At 55.6% G+C, this 20,336-nt stretch overlaps 1 protein-coding gene across 1 annotated transcript; it reads left to right on the plus strand.

Moving 5' to 3' along the window:
• On the plus strand, positions 1 to 20,095 carry ASMT (acetylserotonin O-methyltransferase). The gene is made up of 8 exons (XM_075999159.1): positions 1 to 79; positions 3,854 to 4,028; positions 5,949 to 6,078; positions 8,582 to 8,650; positions 9,646 to 9,764; positions 11,755 to 11,895; positions 15,592 to 15,714; positions 19,884 to 20,095. Exons 1-8 carry the CDS (start codon positions 11 to 13, stop codon positions 20,093 to 20,095), a joined length of 1,038 nt encoding a protein of 345 aa, XP_075855274.1. The 5' UTR covers positions 1 to 10.
• The last annotated feature ends 241 nt before the right edge of the window (positions 20,096 to 20,336 follow it).

The following is a 20,336-nucleotide window of genomic DNA, read 5'->3' on the forward strand; positions in this document are numbered from 1 at the left end:
CGGGAGGAAAATGGGGTCCCCCCAGGACGACGCCTACCGCCTCCTGAACGAGTACTCCAACGGCTTCATGGTGTCCCAGGTATGGGGGCCACGGCACAGGGGGGACGGGCAAGGGAGACGCACACGGTCATCGAGCCGCAGCCGGGCAGTTCCACGGACGAGGACCCTGTCTCGGGGTCTGTCTACACCCGCGGGCCCGGCCTCAGAAGGCTGTTCTTGCAAAGCTGGAAGTAGACCGTGTAGGATGACAGAGCAGACGCCGGGGATGGAAGGACAGCTGCTGAAGCGGTGAAGAAGGCAGTTTGAGATAGAGCAAAATATACGTGTGTGTGTGTGTGTGTCTGTGAGTGTGCAAAAAGGCAGCCCGTTTACCGGAGAGGTGGGATTTGGAGGTGCGTCCGTACGTCATGTCTTCTCCTGGCTGAGCAGCACCAAGATCGGTGACAAAGCCAGACGCAGAAGGTCGAAAATTTTGCATGGCTCCATTTACATGAAATGTCTGCAAAACAGACAGACCCTTAGAGAGTGGGCTCGTGCTTGCCCGGGGCTGGGGAGGGGGCGTGGGGAGTGAGTGTTCATGGGGACGGCGTCTCCGTTTGGGGGGACAAGAGAGTTCTGGAACTAGACAGAGGTGGGGGTCGCACAGCTTTGTGAACTGAACCGTCCGCTTTAAAACGGTTAACGGTGAGTCTTCTGTGACGTGGGTTTTACTTTCAAGGCTTTGAGAGAAGTCAGAGTTAGATCTTAGGCCAGGCGCGGTGGCTCACCCCTGTAATCCCAGCACTTTGGGAGGCCGAGGAGGGAGGATCGCTCGAGGTCAGGAGTTCGAGACCAGCCTGGGCCAGAGCGAGACCCCGTCTCTACTAAAAAAAATAGAAAGGAATTAGCTGGACAACTAAAATATATATATATAAAAAATCAGCCGGGTGTGGTGGCGCATGCCTGTAGTCCCAGCTACTCGGGAGGCTGAGGCAGGAGGATCGCTTGAGCCGAGGAGTTTGAGGTTGCTGTGAGCTAGGCTGACGCCACGGCACTCACTCTAGCCTGGGCAACAGAGCAAAAGTCTCAAAAAAAATTAAGAGAGTTAGATTTTATTTTCTCAAAGACCCAGAGGTGTTAGGTCTGTTGAACAAGGACATTAAACTTGGGGGTGGTCCCAACCAGGCGCCCAGCGTGCTGTGCCGGACGGCAGGGCACTCGGTCTCTGTCTGGTGGTCCAGGTGCCGAGCAGCCCCGTGCACCGAGGATCTAAATGTGCAGGTAGAATTAACGCTTCCCGAGCTCAATTTTCCGGGTGAGACTGGGCTTCTCTCATGCGATAGGGTTTTTTTTTTTTCCCCCAATGCTTTTGCTTGCTTGTTTGTTATTGAGTGAAACTTCAGTTTTGAGGACGCAGGTCTTGACAGTTTTGTGGCCAAACCACCTCTAGGCAGAGAGATGCCCGAGGCTCAGCCAGCGGTTAGTGACAAGTAAAGTGAAATTTCTTCCCCGTCCAAGTCCACGGATCCTCCGAATTCTGTCCGTGGGCTCCCAGCGGTTAAGAATGAACTATTTTAGAGCCACTGGAATACAGACAGGGAGCATTTGCCCACAGGACACACTCAGATTTGTTTCCCTCCCCTCGTCGGAATGTATGTGGCCGGCGGGGGGCTGCCCGGTGCCCGCTCAGTGCCAGGTGCCGGGTCACGGTGGGGTTCAGGGGTGGGTCCTTGGGTTGCAGATCTCGAGAGAAAAATCACTTCGGGACACCCGGTAGCACGTTACGTGAGTTGCCACGAGTTTAACCGAACAGGAGTTAATGCAGCCTCAGTAGGACAAAACTTAACGCACCCTCAACAGAACAGTTAGTTAATGCAACCTCAGTAGGACAAAACACACCTTCAACAGAACAGTTAGTTAATGCAACCTCAGTAGGCTAAAACTTATTGCACCCTCAACAGAACAATTAGTTAATGCAACCTCAGTAGGATAAAACTTATTGCACCCTCAACAGAACAATTAGTTAATGCAACCTCAGTAGGACAAAACTTAACACACCCTCAACAGAACAATTAGTTAATGCAACCTCAGTAGGATAAAACTTAACACACCCTCAACAGAACAATTAGTTAATGCAACCTCAGTAGGATAAAACTTAACACACCCTCAACAGAACAGTTAGTTAATGCAGCCTCAGTAGGATAAAACTTATTGCACCCTCAACAGAACAATTAGTTAATGCAGCCTCAGTAGGATAAAACTTATTTCACCCTCAACAGAACAGTTAGTTAATGCAACCTCAGTAGGACAAACTTAATGCACCCTCAACAGAGCAATTAGTTAATGCAGCCTCAGTAGGACAAACTTAATGCACCCTCAACAGAACAATTAGTTAATGCAGCCTCAAGAGAACAAGACTTAACGCAGCCTTAATAGGATAAAACTTAATACAACCTAAATAGGATAAAACTTAGCCCAACCTTAACAGAGTAAGAGTTAATACAGCCTTAACCTAGCAGGGCTAGCTAACACAACTTTAATAGAATAAACTTAGTACAGCCTTTAATAAAACCAGCACTTCACAGAACCTTAACAGGACAAGAATTAATACAACCTTGATAGAATAAAACCAAATACAGCCTAGTAGCACAGGGTTAACACGTTAATGGTGCAGGGGTTAATACAGACTTAATAGAATACAATGTAATGCAATCTTGATAGAACAAGAGCTACTACAGCCTTAATAGGATACATTTTAACACAAGTCTAATAGAACAAGTGCTAATACAACCTTAATAGGATAGAACTTAATGCCCCCTTAGCAATTAGTTAATGCAATATTTTAATGGAACAAAAATTGATACAACCTTAAATAGAACAAGAGTTAATACAACCTTGATAGGATGAAACTTAATACACCCTTAACAAAACAATTAGTTAATGCACACTTAATAGAGCAAGAATTAATACAACCCTAACAGAAGAAGAGTTAATACAATGTTAGTAGGATAAAACCTAATGCACCCTTAGCGGAACAATTACTTAATGCAGTATTCATAGAACAGGAATTAATGCAACCTTTACAGAACAAGAGCTAGCACAACCTTAATAGCATAAAACTTACTGCACCCTTAACAGAAAAACTAGTCAATGCAAACTTAACAGAATAAGAATTAATGCAACCTTAAGAGAAGGAGAGCTAACAGGACCTTAACAGAACCAGGGCGAATACAGCTGTAACAACAGGGAGCACAACCTTAACTGAACGTGAGTTAATAGAACGTTATCACAGTGGCTCCCTCTCGGGGACTTTGCACAGATTTGCTCGTCACCTCTGGGAGGAGCAAGGTGCGACATCCTCTAGAAACTCGTCCGCAACCTTTTTGGCACGGGTGACCGCTTACACGGAAGACAGTTTTTTCCAGGGACCGGTTGGGGGGATGGTTTTGGGACGATTCAAGCTCATTCCATTTATCGTGCACTTTATTTCTATTCTTACTGCGTTGCAATATATAACGAAATAATCACAGGACTCACCGTAGGCTGGGGAGCCCTGCCCTAGCGGGTGAGGACCAGAGACGCTGCTGAACACCCCACGGCGCACAGCACGCCCCCCGCTCTCCCGGCAAGGAACTACCGGCCCGGCCCCGATGTCAGCAGTGGCGCGGTTGGGAGATGTCTGGGGCCGGGCACGCCTGCGGCTCTGACTCGGGCCGTGCAAGGGCAATTTATGTAACCAAAAGCGTTTGTACCCCCGTAATAACTCTGAAATAATAGAAGCAACACGAAAACAGCACGTCCGCTCCGGCTGGCCGTGGTGTGCGTGTTCCCGGGGGACTGACCGCCGTCCCTCTGTCTCTGCTGCTGCTCCCAGGTTCTGTTCGCCGCCTGTGAGCTGGGCGTGTTCGACCTCCTCGCCCAGGCCCCGGGGCCCCTGGACTCGGCTGCGGCGGCCTCCCGTCTGGGCTGCAGCCCCCACGGGACAGAGCTGCTGCTGGACACCTGCGCCGCCCTGAAGCTGCTCAAGGTAGAAGTGAGAGGAGGAAGAGGTGAGGGCTCGTGGCATTTTGGAGGAGGCATTTTGCAACACGCACACGCTTGCTGTGAAAGGCTGAGATAGGAAATGTTTTCAGCTTTGTGGGCCCTGCGGTCTCTGCGGCAGCTGCTTCGCTCTGCCCCTGGCAACATCAGGCCAGCCGGGGGCGTTGTGCCTATGAGTGCGCGTGGCCGGGTTCCAATAAAACTTTATTTATAAAAACAAATGGGGGGCCGCATTCAACAGCACATGGGCTGTAGCTGTCTGACTGCCGTTTGGAAGTTGCAACCTTAGAGTGTGCATCTGCGCCCTGATAAAGTGTCCAAGGAGTGAGACAGAGGGTGGGGGGAAAAATGGTAGGTGAGCAATTTTCCATCAAGCCACACATATGAAGTTACAGGTCTGTCATTCCCAATGATGAGAGGATATTCTTCTTGTGTTGTTGTGTTGAAGTGTCTTTTCTCTTATGGATCACGATGAGTGATAGATAAGAGAGGGTCAGTCTGGGGTTTTGTTTTTTATGTTCTCACTTTGCAAAATTCAAAAGCATGAATGCTGTGTGCACAGCCACATTGTTTTTGCATCTTGTAGATCGATGAAATCGCAACGCCTAGGAACCATTGTTTGGGTGGATGCATGAAGGAACAGGGAGGTGTGGTCTGGTCTGATCTAAAGTAGGCATCCCTGCTTTTCTATTTTTAAATAAGTCCTTATTGAAAATCTTCCATTGACTATAATATAGGTTTCCGCTTGTGCTCTGCCCAAACTTCCAATGGGATTTACAAAAACTTGCTCGATAGGGACACCCACCTAAGAGGGGCGGGTGGGGACCTCTTTGCTGGCGGGGGGAGGGGGGGCTTGGACCGGTTGGCTTTTGGGGTGCAAACATCGGGGATGGGTCAACCTGACCCGGAAATATCACTGCAGCATTCGGCGCCCCTGAGACAGCCCGCTCGGAAGCCAGGCAGGGTGCGGGTTGGCTACAGCCACCACAGCCGGCGTCTGCAGACAGCACCCTCTGCCCCGTCACCACCCCTGCCCCTGGGCCCCGAGACATGGGTGATGCATCCTCTGGGCTCTGCCCCAGAGGTCCACATGCGTGGCCCACAGGTGTCATTCGCCAGGTGGAGAACTTACAGCGCTCGGGCTGGAGTTCAAGGTTAAGACCTTCTTCTTCAGGAACGGGGAAAGCCACTCTCCCTGTCCGGAGAGAAACACAGAGGGGGCAGCACCAGGAACAGGGCCAGGTAGAGCCCCATGCGGAACAACGGGGTCCCGTGGGCACCCGGTCCCAGGAGGAGGAGGAGGAGGAGGAGGAAAGGATGTAGGGTCAGACTCAGAACTGGCAAAGGCGCAAATTTACATTCGAATATGCTCCGTGCAAACTTCCAGTGGGATTTGCAAAAGCCATCTGCAGGGTTAGGGTTAGGGTTAGGGTTAGGGTTAGGGTTAGGTGACCCCCTTTCCCTGGGGTCACTTTTACAAAAACCATCTGCAGGGTCATGGTTAGGGTTAGGGTTAGGTGACCCCTGCCTTAGGGTCACCTTTGCAAAAATGCTCTGCAGGGTTAGGGTTAGGTGACCCCCTGCCCTGGGGTTACCTTTGCAAAAACCATCTGCAGGGTCATGGTTAGGGTTAGTTGACCCCTGCCTTGGGGTCACCTTTGCAAAAATGATCTGCAGGATTAGGGTTAGGTGACCCCCTGCCCTGGGGTTACCTTTGCAAAAACCATCTGCAGGGTCAGGGGCACAGTTAGAGTTAGGGGTTAGGTGACCCCCTTTCCTGAGGGATACCTTTGCTCCCTGTCTCTGAGCCCCTGGCTGTAGGGACATCCACGCCCCCAGGCCGGAATCACGTGGAAGTCCACAGGCTGCCCATGTTGGCCATGACCGGGGTCTCACTGCTCTGTCCTGTTCTTTCTGCCTGTCTGCAGCGTTCTACCGAAACTCGGAGCTGTCCAGCACCTACCTGGCCAGCGGCAGCCCCACGTGCCAGCGCAACATGTTGCTCTACATGGCCAGAACGACCTACCGCTGCTGGGCCCACCTGGCCGAGGCCGTGAGGTGGGCGTGGTGCAGGGGTGTCCGCTGAGCCTCGGCGCCCGGGGCTGGTCAGATAGAGGGTGTCGGAGGAGGAGGGAAGTCAGGGCTTGTGTAGAAACACGTGCACACACTGCCCAGACGTGAACCGGAGCAGGGCCTCGCACTCGCCTGGGGCTGGCCAGCAGAACGCGCTCCGTTCTGCAGCGACGTGACCCCGGGACAGCAGGCTGCGCCGCTTTGCCAGGACAAGAGGGGAGGAGACGGACCTTCAGAACAGTGGAGGAAAAATACCCGGGGGAGTGGCTCTCACCTGCCACCTGTCACCTGTCTCACTGCTACCTGTCACCTGTCTCACTTGCTACCTGTCGGCCTGTCCCAGCCCTGGCAGTCTTCACATGGGGCGGTGACTCGGAGGTGGGGGGTTGGTGGGGAGGTGGCGTCCTGTGTGCTGCGGGTACAGAGAAGCGTTCTGGGGCTCCACCCACCAGATGCCAGTGAGGCCACCCAGCTGTGACAATGAAAATGTCCCCAGACATTGCCCAATGTCCCCTCAGCATGAAATGGCCTTTAGTTAGAAACCACTATGATAGATACGTACATAAACAGATAGATGGATGGATTGATGGATGGATGGATAAATGGATGGATGGGTGGGTAGGGATGGATGGATAGATGGGTGGATGGATGGATGGATTGGTGGGTAGGGATGGATGGATAGATGGGTGGATGGATGGATGGATTGGTGGGTAGGTCGCTGGATGGATAGATGGATGGGTGGGTAGGGATGGATGGATAGATAGATGGGTGGATAGATGGATGGATGGGTGGGTAGGTCGCTGGATGGATAGATGGATTGGTGGGTAGATGGATGGATGGATGGATGGATGGGTAGGTGGATGGATGGATGGATGGATGGGTGGGTAGATGGATGGATGGATGGGTAGGTGGATGGATAGGTGGATGGGTGGATAGATGGATGGATGGATGGATGGATGGATGGATAGATGATGGATGGATAGATAGATGGATAAATGGATGGATAAATGGATGGATGGATAGACGGATGGGTGGGTAGGGATGGGTGGATAGATGGATGGATGGGTGGGTAGGTCGCTGGATGGATGGATGGATGGGTGGATGGATGGATGGATGGGTGGATGGGTGGATAGATAGATAAATAGATGGATAAATGGATGGATAGATGGATAAATGGATGGATAGATGGATGGGTGGGTAGGGATGGGTGGATAGATGGATGGATAGATGGATAAATGGATGGATGGATAGATGGATGGGTGGGTAGATGGATGGATGGATGGGTAGCTGGATGGATGGATGGATGGGTGGATGGATGGGTGGATAGATAGATGGATAAATGGATGGATGGATAGATGGATGGGTGGGTGGATGGATAAATGGATGGATGGATAGATGGATGGATAAATAGATGGATGGATGAATTGATAGATGGATAGATACAATAGATGAATGGGTAGATGGATGGGTGGATAGATAGATGGGTGGATAGATGGATGGATGGATGAATTGATAGATGGATGGATACAATAGATGGATGGGTGGATAGATAGATGGATAAATGGATGGATGGATAGATGGATGGGTGGGTGGATGGATAAATGGATGGATGGATAGATGGATGGATAAATAGATGGATGGATGAATTGATAGATGGATAGATACAATAGATGAATGGGTAGATGGATGGGTGGATAGATAGATGGGTGGATAGATGGATGGATGGATGAATTGATAGATGGATGGATACAATAGATGGATGGGTGGATAGATAGATGGATAAATGGATGGATAGATGGATGGATGGGTAGATGGATAGATGGATAAATGGATGGATGGATAGATGGATGGATGGATGGGTGGATGGATAGATGGATAAATGGATGGATGGATAGATGGATGGATAAATGGATGGATGGATGGATAGATAGATGGATAAATGGATGGATGAATTGATAGATGGGTGGATATAATAGATGAATGGATAGATGGATGAGTGGATAGGTGGATGGATGGATGGATGGATGAATGGATGGGTGGCTGGGTGGACAGATAGGTAGATAGATACGTACATAAATAGATGGATGGGTAGATGGATGGATGGATGCATCATGGATGCATGGATAGATGGATGAATAGATGGATGGATGGGTAGACAGATACATAGACAGATAGACAGACAGGATGTCCATCCACCTGCGAGGCGTTTCCTGTCTGTAGACCCCAGCCGGTGAGACATCCAATACCCAACTGCGTGCCCTGTCCACGCTGTCTCCAGATGGTCGCTAAAGTTCATTTCTTCCTTGCTCACCTTGGCCCTCAGCTCTGCACAGGGACCGATTGAGCACTGGTTAGGAGTCTGTGTGTGCAGGCGACTTATTTATGTTTCCTGCTTGTCCCGTAGAGGGTTCACGGTGAGGGTCTGTGGCCGCCTGTGTGTGCTCAGTGATGCCCAGTACCTGTCTGAGTTTCTTTTCCCTTTTGTCAGAGAAGGGAAGAACCGGTACCTGCAGGTGTTTGGCGTTCCCTCAGAAGAGCTCTTCAGTGCCATCTACAGGTAACCCTGACCTCCTCGAAACCACCAATGGTAAGACCACACTAATTTTTAACTCATGGGCTGCCCCACTAGAAAAAAAACATTTTTTTTCTTGGGGCCATGGTGTTTTATTTTACAAAGACAGAATAAGAACTTCGAGAACAAAATGATCATTTAAAATCAGAAAGAACAACATGACAAGAAAAATTTGTTATTTTTAATTGTTTTCCATGCATGAGTTATATGTATTTGAAAACCAATTCTCGAGGCTCCCAAGGGGAAGAGACGGGTGAGTTACATATGCTCCCTGAGGCCCCGGGCTAAAAACGAACGTGAGTTAAATACAACTCACGTGGCAGTTAATGTGTTAAAGTACTTACAAGAATCGATCCATCGGTGTGTCCAACACGAGACAACCGAGAAGGACACTGGTATTTAGTTTAAAATAATAACCTTCCCTTGCCCCCTCTCACCCTTAATTTTGCCATCCTGATGCCTGTATTGAGCAGACTCCTAAGTAGATGCTAAGTCATCGGGCCTTCCGGCCAAGCGAAACTGCATACAAGCCCCAGGTTTACGTAGGGAAGGGAGGCCCTGGTTTCTGTTTGCCCGGAGGTGCCCGGGCAAGGCCGCGGTTCTTTGCCTTGCTTTGCTTTTGCACACGGCGGTGGAGTTTGCAAGAAGCTGTAGCATCAGCATGTCTATCTGGCGGTGAGCTACTGACACTTCCTGCATTTCCGGCTGGCTGAGGCCTAGAGCAGGACAGGGACGGACCCTTCCTTCCCCGCCCTGAGCCTGCTGCAGGTTCCCAGAGCTGGGCCCAGTGCGTTGGCGGCGGACCTACACGCCCCCACCCCAAATCATGTCCTGCTAGGGTAGCCCAGGCCCCCCAGCTGTCACACGCACCCTCGGGGCACGGCTCTGTCCCCCACCCCCGTGGAGGGTCCCCGTGCCGCTGCCCACAGCGCGCGCACCTGACGCTGCAAGATACTCACGCGCGTGGTTCGGCGCCCCAGGTCGGACGCGGAGCGGCTGCGGTTCACGCGGGGCCTGCAGGAGGTCTGGAGCGTCGCCGGGCGCAGCGTGCTGGCCGCCTTCGACCTGTCCCCGTTCCCGCTCGTCTGCGACCTCGGGGGTGAGTGCCCGTGCCCCGAGCGCCGGAGCTGCGCCCCGCCTTCCGCGTGGGTGGGGAGCGCGTTAGTCGGGCCCCGGCTCTTGTCTTCTGGGTTCTGACGCAACCTGAAACGCCGCTCTCCCGAGGGGAAGAGTGCGGGTGTGAGTTACACACGCTTCACGGGGCCTCGGCTCCCCCAAACGAGCGTGAGTTAAATACAACTCACGTGGCTGTTAGCGTGATACAATATTTGCAATACTCGATCAATGTGTGGAAAACGAGCCAATCCTAAACCTGCTGTCTCTGCCTCACCTGTTCTTTCCCCTGGGATGCACAAGGAAAGCCCCTGCCCACTTTCTCTTCTCATTCCCTCCCACAGCGGGGAGCACACGTGGCCCCCGCTGTGACCTCCACGGGGTGGCTGCCACCCTCCTCCTTTGGGCGTCTGTGGGTAACACACCTCCTCTCCCACGCCAGCATCTCCTGGCCTGCTGGCCTCGCGGAACCTCAAAAGTCCCGTGACTCCCCTGTATTCTACGACAGTGAGCCCCGCACCTGGGCTGAGGCTGGTGCTTTAGGCCGTGGCGTCCTTCTCTGCCTCCAGCCAGCTAGGCCCGCGCTTCCCGCTGCGGGACAACCGTCAGCAGCGCCCTGGAGCTGACGCTGACGGCTTTTCACGCTGCACCCTTGGGGGTGCAGGCAACTTACCGCCCTAGCCTGCAGCGAGCAGGCGGGGTTCTGGGGCGCAGATGCCGCCCTCCGCCTGGGGGACCCCGTGGCCTGGCGCTGGGCGGGGGAGCGGGGCACCTGGGTGTCGCAGGGGCGTCTCCCGGGGGTGAGTCGCCGGGCGCACCAGGTCCCGGGAGGATCTCGGTTAGGAACCCGCAGCTCCATCGAGGCAGAAGGGGCGGAGTCAGGGTCTAACTCTTGGGGTGCTTAATTAGCAAACCCTTTCGCTGTCTGCACCGCCCCGCGCTCCTCCCCGCGGGGGAGGCGCCAGGAACGGCCAGAAACGTGAGCTCCTGGGAGGGAAACGCGAGCCTGAGATGCCGTCTGGGGTAGGCGCAGCAGGCACGGATGGTGTCGCCAGGCATGGCCCTCCCACACCAGGGGACGCTCCGCAGCGGTTTGGGGGTTTTAGCTGCTGCTGCTTGTGACGACGTCAGGGTTCAAGGCACCACTCCACCATGCCTGGCTCTCAGGTGTCCCCCGGAACCCACAGGGCAGCAACAGGGGTAAACTGAGGAAAGTCTCCAAGCAGGATCTCCAGTGCAGCGTCCCTCTGCCGTCTGCGGGCAGCGAGCGCCCCGCTTCGGGGGTTTAACACTGAGCCACAAGCCGCCTGCCTGGGTAGCAAAGCGCCTTCTGCCCCGTCCCTTGCTGCGTGACTTTGCACAGGTTCTCCCGGTGCCTCAGTTTTCCTCAGGTGTATGTCAGAGCTGGGATGATGCCGGCGTGATGGTTAAGCGCGCGCGTGTGTGCACGCAGGGGTCGCGCAGAGCAGCCCCGGGGTCGTGGCAGGTCCCTCTTGGAAGGAGGAAGAGCGTGTGCAGGGATCATGACTGCGATGGGTTATTTATTTCGAGTTATCATGAGATGCCGTGAGGACGAGTGGGGTTCGGGGCTGCCTTGTCGGGGAGCAGCGTGGGGCGACAAAACTACGCAGGCGGCGCGGAGCGCAGGTCTGCGGGGCGCAGGAGGGACTAGAGCGCGCGCCTCTCGGAGGTTTCACTCCGTCTCCTTCGCTTGCCCGTTGTCGGGGCAGGCCAGGCAGGTGCGCCCACCACAGGGGCACACAGATAGGTAAGTCGAGGCAGTGCGGGGAGCCTGCAGCCCGGCCCGGCCCCCCGCAGGAAGACCACCGGGACTCAGGGCCGCGTGGACGATGACGGAACCTTGCGCGGCAGATGGGGAGGACCGAGTGCGCAGCCTGGACCGTGCCCTGGCGAGTGGGGCGGGACGCTGCCCGGCGGGTCGCCGACGCTCACAGGTTCTCCGCCCGTTCTTCCAGGCGGCTCCGGGGCGCTGGCCAGGGAGTGCGCGTCTCTGTACCCCGGCTGCCAGGTCACCGTGTTCGACATCCCGGAGGTGGTGCGCGCGGCCCGGGAGCACGGCGCGTTCCCCGCGGAAGGACGGGTCGGCTTCCGCGAAGGTGGGTGCCCCTGCGCCGGTTTGTTCCCAAGGAGATGCAGCCCTGCTCCGCGGACAGTGCTCTCGGGGAGGTGGTGGGCGTTTGGCGCGGCTTCCGGGACCCCCGAGATAAGCGCTTACCCCCACTTGCACCTGCGCGCTAGTCGTGATGGAGGGCGGCCTGCGCGAAGAAGGAAGGAGGCGTGCGCTTTTCTGCTCATTAATTCTTTCTTGAGTCCTGCCTTGGGGTGAATGGCGGTCTCCCTCCCTCCTTCGCCAAACTCACGTCTACCTGGCAGGTGCGAAGGGGAGCTCATTCGGAAATAAGGTGTCTGCAGATGCAATTAAAGATGAAGTGGTTGTAGATCAGGGAGGGCCCTAAATGCAGTGTCAGGCGTCCTCGTGAGAGACGGCAGAGGGGACGCAGACGGGGAGGAGAAGCCACGTGGAGGCAGACGGAGGAGGCAGAGGCGGGAGTGAGGCTGCGGCCACAAGCCCAGGGACGCCCGGAGCCCCCGGGAGCCGGGAGAGGCGGGAAGGAGCCTCCCCTGGAGCCCGTGGAGGGAGCGCGGCCCCGAGACTCCCGCGTCCCGCACTCCCGGGATCCGGGACCCAGAGGGGACACGTCGCTGTGGTTTGAGCTCCCAGTTTATGGGGACTGATTGCGCAGCCCAGGGAACAGATACAGCTAACCCTCACCCTGACCCAAGGCACTTGTGGACTGGCAGGGAAGTCCGCGGGTCGAAGGAGACACCAGGGAGAGCCACACACACAGGAGAGTAAGAGGAACCGAACGTGGGAGGCCTGGGAGGGGCTTCGTGTTGCCTTGGAAACACCAGGTCTCCATCCCTGCAATGTGTCTGTCTCTCTCCCTGTCTCTCTGTCTCTTTCTCTCTCTTTCTATCTCTCTGTCTCTCTCTCTGTCTCTTTCTCTCTCTTTCTCTCTCTCTCTCTGTCTGTGTCTCTTTGTCTCTCTCTTTCTGTCTCTCCCTCTCTCTCTGTGTCTCTCTGTCTCTCTCTTTCTGTCTCTCCCTCTCTCCATCTCTGTCTTTCTCTCTCTCTCTCTTTCTCTCTGTCTCTCTCTCTCTCTCCATCTCTGTCTTTTTCTTTCTGTCTCTCTGTTGGCCTCTCTCTCTTTTTCTCTCTGTCTCTCCCTCTCTCTCTCCATCTCTGTCTTTCTCTCTCTTTCTGTCTCTCTGTCTCTCTCCCTCTGTCTCTTTCTCTTTCTCTCTCTTTCTCTCCCTCTCTGTCTGTGTCTCTCTGTCTCTCTCTTTCTCTCCCTCACTCTCTGTGTCTCTCTGTCTCTCTCTTTCTCTCCCTCTCTCTCTGTGTCTCTCTGTCTCTCTCTTTCTCTCCCTCGCTCTCTGTGTCTCTCTGTCTCTCTCCCTCTCTCTCTGTGTCTCTCTGTCTCTCTCTTTCTCTCCCTCACTCTCTGTGTCTCTCTCTCTCTCCCTCTCTCCATCTCTGTCTTTCTCTGTCTCTCTCTCTTTCTCTCTGTCTCTGTCTCTCTCTCCATCTCTGTCTTTCTCTCTCTTTCTGTCTCTCTGTCTCTCTCTTTCTCTCTGACTCTCCCTCTCTCTCTCTGTTTCTCTGCTTGTCTTTCTCTCTGAGGAGCTCCAATCTGACTTGCAGATTCTCTCAGCCTCCTTTCAAGAAAGAAATTGAGCTTTTGCAGTTTTTTCTCTCTCTCTCTTTTTCTTGAAACAGAGTCTCACTCTGTTGCCCAGGCTAGAGTGAGTGCCGTGGCATCAGCCTAGCTCACAGCAACCTCAGACTCCTGGGCTCAAGCGATCCTCCTGCCTCAGCCTCCCGAGTAGCTGGGACTACAGGCATGCGCCACCACGCCCGGCTAATTTTTCTATATATTTTCAGTTGGCCAATTAATTTCTTTCTATTTTTTTTTTTAGTAGAGACAGGGTCTCGCTCTTGCTCAGGCTGGTCTTGAACTCCTGAGCTCAAACGATCCGTCCGCCTCTGTCTCCCAGAGTGCTAGGATGACAGGCGTGAGCCACCTCGCCCGGCCCTTTCTCTCTCTTTGATGAGAATAATAACACCAGGCAGGGATGTCAGCCCTGTCCCTCTCCTACTTCCACGGCCACATGGCTATCCTTGTTTTCCCCGTCATCTCCGACCTCTTAGGGGACGTCACAATCGAATCCTGGCGTCTGGGCAGGTGCCAGGCAGGAGGTGGGCCGTCCCTACAGGTTCAGGTCCTCGGGTAAACAGCGGTGCTCGGTTCTCTACTGAGTCTTGGGGTCCAGGAGTTTTACTGGGGGTCGGTCCCATAGACCTGATGGACCAGTTGCATGGCCGAGCTCGGTCTTCAGCCCTTCCGGAGACCACGCTGGTCAGGTTGCTCAAAGTCCCCACGGTAAACCCGTCCCAGCGTTCGTGTGGACTGTCTGGGGTGGCCCAAGCACCAGGTAAACTGAGGCACCCTTAGGAGGCGGGGCGTTGTTAGAGAGGAGAGTTGCTGGTTGGTGAACAGTTCATCCTTTCTGTACAACATGCAGGGTTTGGACAACACAGGTCTGCTGGGTTAGCGCTTTACTATGTAGGGCTATCCAAGATCTCTTCCAAAATTGGGAGGTTTTTTTTTTTTTTTTCTGTTTCTTTCTCTTTCGTTTTTGAGACAGGATCTCTGCAGTGCTGTGGTGCCATCCTAGCTCACCACAGCCTGGAACTCCTGGGCCTCAAACGATCTTCCCGTCTCAGTCTCCCGAGTAGCTGGGACTACAGGTGTGCGCCACCGTGTCTGGCTAATTTTTATTATTTTATCTTTTATTTATGCTATTTTAAAAAATTTATTCTTTTTCTGGAGACAGGGTTTCACTCTGTCACCCAGGATAGAGTGCCGTGACATCATCATAGCTCACTGCAACCTCATACTCCTGGGCTCAAGCGATCCTCCCGCCTCAGCCTCCCAAGTAGCTGGGACTACAGGTGTGAACCATTTTGCCGGGCTAGTTTTTCTATAGTTAGTAGAGATGGGTTCTGGCTCTTGCTCAGGCTGGTCTCGAACTCCTGAGCTCAAGCCATCCTCCCACCTCGGCCTCCCAGAGTGCTGGGATTACAGGCGTGACCCACTGCACACACCTGGCCCCCAGCTAATTAAAAAAATTTTTTTTGTTGTTGGGCTGGGGTCTTGCTATGTTGCTCAGGCTGGTCTCCAACGCCTGGTCTCAGGCAATCCTCTTGCCTGTGCCTCCCCAAGTGCTGGGATTACAGGTGTGAGCCACCACTGCCCGTAGGCTGAAATCGGTAGTTTTTGATTTTGCAGAAAAATACCATAACAGCTGAGCGTTTGACACCACACACAACACGAGTCTCTCTTGGGTGTTTCTTTTCAATCCAGACAACAGGTCTTGGGTGCGGGTTCAGTGCAACTCATCCGGCGGGCGTGCTGCCGTAGTGCCCAGGGTGAGAGCCACAGCGTGGGGCTGGGTCAGGAGCTGTGCATCGGCGTGGGGACGTCAGGAAGGGAAATGAGTAGCACAGCCACGTTGCAGACGGGAAGGAGGGCAAGAAGTCACCTATGTCACTATCCTGTTCCTGTCTGTGTGCTGAGACTTCGTGTCATCCAGGGTTAGGTCTTCGGGACGCTACCTGGGAACACCTGGGTGTGGTTGTCCCAGGTGACATTCCCTGCCGGAGCAGGTTCAGTCCGGTAGGGTTGGGCTGGGGGCTGAGCCCAGGGTCTGCCTGCCCTGCCTCGCAGGAGATTTCTTCCAAGACCCCCTCCCGGAGGCGGACCTGTACATCCTGGCCAGGGTCCTGCACGACTGGGCGGACGAGAAGTGCTCACGGCTGCTGCAGAGGGTCTGGCATGCCTGCAGGCCAGGTAGGTGGTGGGGCCGCAGGTCTGAGGGTGCTTGAGGGTCCAGGTGGGACTGCAGCAGTCTCCTCGAAAGGCAGTTGCTGGATTAACCTCACAGGTAAGTGGGGACAGCCCGCCAGCCGCCGTGTCTTCCAGGGAAGTGTCTGCAGCTGACTGGTGTCAACATCCAGTAGATAACGAAAACCACGTAGAGAAGAGAAAACTCAGATCTTCTTGGCAGCTTCAGTGGCCTCACCTTGGCCAAATTCTGTCAAGACTGGGCTGAACTCAGAGTGTGAGATGGGGACAGGGCCCTGCTGTCCTGTGAGGCCCACCCCTCCTGGAGGTCCATGGGGATGTGGGCACAGCTCTGTGTGTGTGATGGGGACAGTGTCCTGCTGTCCTGTGAGGTCCATCCCTCCTGGAGGTCCATGGGGACGTGGACACAGTTCTGTGTGTGTGATGGGGACAGGGCCCTGCTGTCCTGTGAGGCCCATCCCTCCTGGAGGTCCATGGGAATGTGGGCACAGCTCTGTGTGTGTGATGGGGACAGGGCCCTGCAGTCCTGTGAGGCCCACCCCTCCTGGAGGTCCATGGGGACGTGGGCACAGCTCTGTGTGTGTGATGGGGACAGGGCCCTGCTGTCCTGTGAGGCCCATCCCTCCTGGAGGTCCATGGGGAACTGGGCACAGCTCTGTGTGTGTGATGGGGACAGGGCCCTGCTGTCCTGTGAGGCCCATCCCTCCTGGAGGTCCATGGGGACGTGGGCACAGCTCTGTGTGTGTGATGGGGACATGTCCTGCTGTCCTGTGAGGTCCATCCCTCCTGGAGGTCCATGGGGACATGGGCACAGCTCTGTGTGTGAGATGGGGACATGTCCTGCTGTCCTGTGAGGTCCATCCCTCCTGGAGGTCCATGGGGACGTGGGCACAGCTCTGTGTGTGTGAGATGGGGACAGGGCCCTGGTGTCCTGTGAGGTCCATCCCTCCTGGAGGCCCATGGGGACGTGGGCACAGCTCTGTGTGTGTGAGATGGGGACAGGGCCCTGGTGTCCTGTGAGGTCCATCCCTCCTGGAGGCCCATGGGGACGTGGGCACAGCTCTGTGTGTGTGATGGGGACAGGGCCCTGCTGTCCTGTAAGGTCCATCCCTCCTGGAGGTCCATGGGGACGTGGACACAGCTCTGTTGTGTGATGGGACAGTGCTCTGTCATCCTGTGAGGTCCACCCCTCCTGGAGGTCCATGGGGACGTGGGCACAGCTCTGTGTGTGTGATGGGGACATGTCCTGCTGTCCTGTGAGGTCCATCCCTCCTGGAGGTCCATGGGGACATGGGCACAGCTCTGTGTGTGTGATGGGGACATGTCCTGCTGTCCTGTAAGGTCCATCCCTCCTGGAGGTCCATGGGGACGTGGGCACAGCTCTGTGTGTGAGATGGGGACAGGGCCCTGCAGTCCTGTGAGGTCCATCCCTCCTGGAGGCCCATGGGGACGTGGGCACAGCTCTGTGTGTGTGATGGGGACAGGGCCCTGCTGTCCTGTGAGGTCCATCCCTCCTGGAGGCCCATGGGGACGTGGGCACAGCTCTGTGTGTGAGATGGGGACAGTGCTCTGTTATCCTGTGAGGTCCATGCCTCCTGGAGGTCCATGGGGACGTGGACACAGCTCTGTGTGTGTGATGGGGACATGTCCTGCTGTCCTGTGAGGTCCATCCCTCCTGGAGCTCCATGGGGACGTGGGCACAGCTCTGTGTGTGTGATGGGGACAGGGCCCTGCTGTCCTGTGAGGTCCATCCCTCCTGGAGGTCCATGGGGACCTGGGCACAGCTCTGTGTGTGTGAGATGGGGACATGTCCTGCTGTCCTGTGAGGTCCATCCCTCCTGGAGGTCCATGGGGACGTGGGCACAGCTCTGTGTGTGTGATGGGGACAGGGCCCTGCTGTCCTGTGAGGTCCATCCCTCCTGGAGGTCCATGGGGACGTGGACACAGCTCTGTGTGTGTGATGGGGACAGGGCCCTGCTGTCCTGTGAGGTCCATCCCTCCTGGAGGTCCATGGGGACGTGGACACAGCTCTGTTGTGTGATGGGACAGTGCTCTGTCATCCTGTGAGGTCCACCCCTCCTGGAGGTCCATGGGGACGTGGGCACAGCTCTGTGTGTGTGATGGGGACATGTCCTGCAGTTCTGTGAGGCCCATCCCTCCTGGAGGTCCATGGGGACATGGGCACAGCTCTGTGTGTGTGATGGGGACATGTCCTGCTGTCCTGTAAGGTCCATCCCTCCTGGAGGTCCATGGGGACATGGGCACAGCTCTGTGTGTGAGATGGGGACAGGGCCCTGCTGTCCTGTGAGGTCCATCCCTCCTGGAGGTCCATGGGGACGTGGGCACAGCTCTGTGTGTGTGATGGGGACATGTCCTGCTGTCCTGTGAGGTCCATCCCTCCTGGAGGTCCATGGGGACGTGGGCACAGCTCTGTGTGTGTGATGGGGACATGTCCTGCAGTTCTGTGAGGTCCATCCCTCCTTGAGGCCCATGGGGACATGGGCACAGCTCTGTGTGTGTGATGGGGACAGGGCCCTGCTGTCCTGTGAGGCCCATCCCTCCTGGAGGTCCATGGGGACGTGGGCACAGCTCTGTGTGTGTGATGGGGACATGTCCTGCTGTCCTGTGAGGTCCATCCCTCCTTGAGGCCCATGGGGACGTGAACACAGCTCTGTGTGTGTGATGGGGACATGTCCTGCTGTCCTGTGAGGTCCATCCCTCCTTGAGGCCCATGGGGACGTGGGCACAGCTCTGTGTGTGTGATGGGGACATGTCCTGCTGTCCTGTGAGGTCCATCCCTCCTGGAGCTCCATGGGGACGTGGACACAGCTCTGTGTGTGTGATGGGGACAGGGCCCTGTTATCCTGTGAGGTCCATCCCTCCTGGAGGTCCATGGGGACGTGGGCACAGCTCTGTGTGTGTGATGGGACATGTCCTGCAGTTCTGTGAGGTCCATCCCTCCTGGAGGTCCATGGGGACGTGGGCACAGCTCTGTGTGTGTGATGGGACATGTCCTGCAGTTCTGTGAGGCCCATCCCTCCTGGAGGTCCATGGGAATGTGGGCACAGCTCTGTGTGTGTGATGGGGACATGTCCTGCTGTCCTGTGAGGTCCATCCCTCCTTGAGGCCCATGGGGACGTGGGCACAGCTCTGTGTGTGTGATGGGGACATGTCCTGCTGTCCTGTGAGGTCCATCTCTCCTGGAGCTCCATGGGGATGTGGGCACAGCTCTGTGTGTGTGATGGGGACAGGGCCCTGCTGTCCTGTGAGGTCCATCCCTCCTGGAGGTCCATGGGGACCTGGGCACAGCTCTGTGTGTGTGAGATGGGGACATGTCCTGCTGTCCTGTGAGGCCCATCCCTCCTGGAGGTCCATGGGGACGTGGACACAGCTCTGTGTGTGTGATGGGACAGTGCTCTGTCATCCTGTGAGGCCCACCCCTCCTGGAGGTCCATGGGAATGTGGGCACAGCTCTGTGTGTGTGATGGGGACAGCGCCCTGCTGTCCTGTGAGGCCCATCCCTCCTGGAGGTCCATGGGGACGTGGACACAGCTCTGTGTGTGTGATGGGGACATGTCCTGCTGTCCTGTGAGGTCCATCCCTCCTGGAGCTCCATGGGGACGTGGGCACAGCTCTGTGTGTGTGATGGGGACAGGGCCCTGCTGTCCTGTGAGGTCCATCCCTCCTGGAGGTCCATGGGGACCTGGGCACAGCTCTGTGTGTGTGAGATGGGGACATGTCCTGCAGTTCTGTGAGGTCCATCCCTCCTGGAGGTCCATGGAAATGTGGGCACAGCTCTGTGTGTGTGAGATGGGGACATGTCCTGCAGTTCTGTGATGTCCATCCCTCCTGGAGGTCCATGGAAATGTGGGCACACCTCTGTGTGTGTGATGGGGACAGGGCCCTGCTGTCCTGTGAGGCCCATCCCTCCTGGAGGTCCATGGGGACGTGGACACAGCTCTGTGTGTGTGATGGGGACATGTCCTGCAGTTCTGTGAGGTCCACCCCTCCTGGAGGTCCATGGGAATGTGGGCACAGCTCTGTGTGTGTGATGGGGACATGTCCTGCAGTTCTGTGAGGTCCACCCCTCCTGGAGGTCCATGGGGCCGTGGGGACCGTGTCCGTGTGTGACAGGCTAATGCAGTCCCCCTCAGGTGGTGGCCTCCTGGTGGTGGAGAGCCTGCTGGATGAAGACGGGCGCGGCCCCCTCACCACGCAGCTGTACTCGCTGAACATGCTGGTGCAGACGGAAGGGCGGGAGCGCACCTCCAGCCAGTACCGCGCCCTCCTCGCCTCTGCCGGCTTCCACGGCTTCCAGTTCAAGAAGACGGGCGGCATTTATGATGCCATTCTGGCCAGGAATTAGCGCCCCTCACGGATCGTGGGTGGGGAACTGCCATCAACATGCAAAAGTAATAATAATATAATAATAAAGAGATGAGTCTCCATTGCATTTCTTGTTCTTGGTGCTCACATGGCTAAGTGACCAGAGGTTTCTGCCCCTCACTTTGTGGATTTTTTCACAAGGTCCACTCAGGGCTGCGCCCACTGGGGTGGGGTCCAGCTTGGCCGCCCACTGTGGACATAGTCTGGCCGTCCTTGTTCTG

The sequence above is a fragment of the Microcebus murinus genome, chromosome X (genome assembly GCF_040939455.1).
Source record: "Microcebus murinus isolate Inina chromosome X, M.murinus_Inina_mat1.0, whole genome shotgun sequence".
In the NCBI taxonomy this organism is placed as follows: domain Eukaryota; kingdom Metazoa; phylum Chordata; class Mammalia; order Primates; family Cheirogaleidae; genus Microcebus; species Microcebus murinus.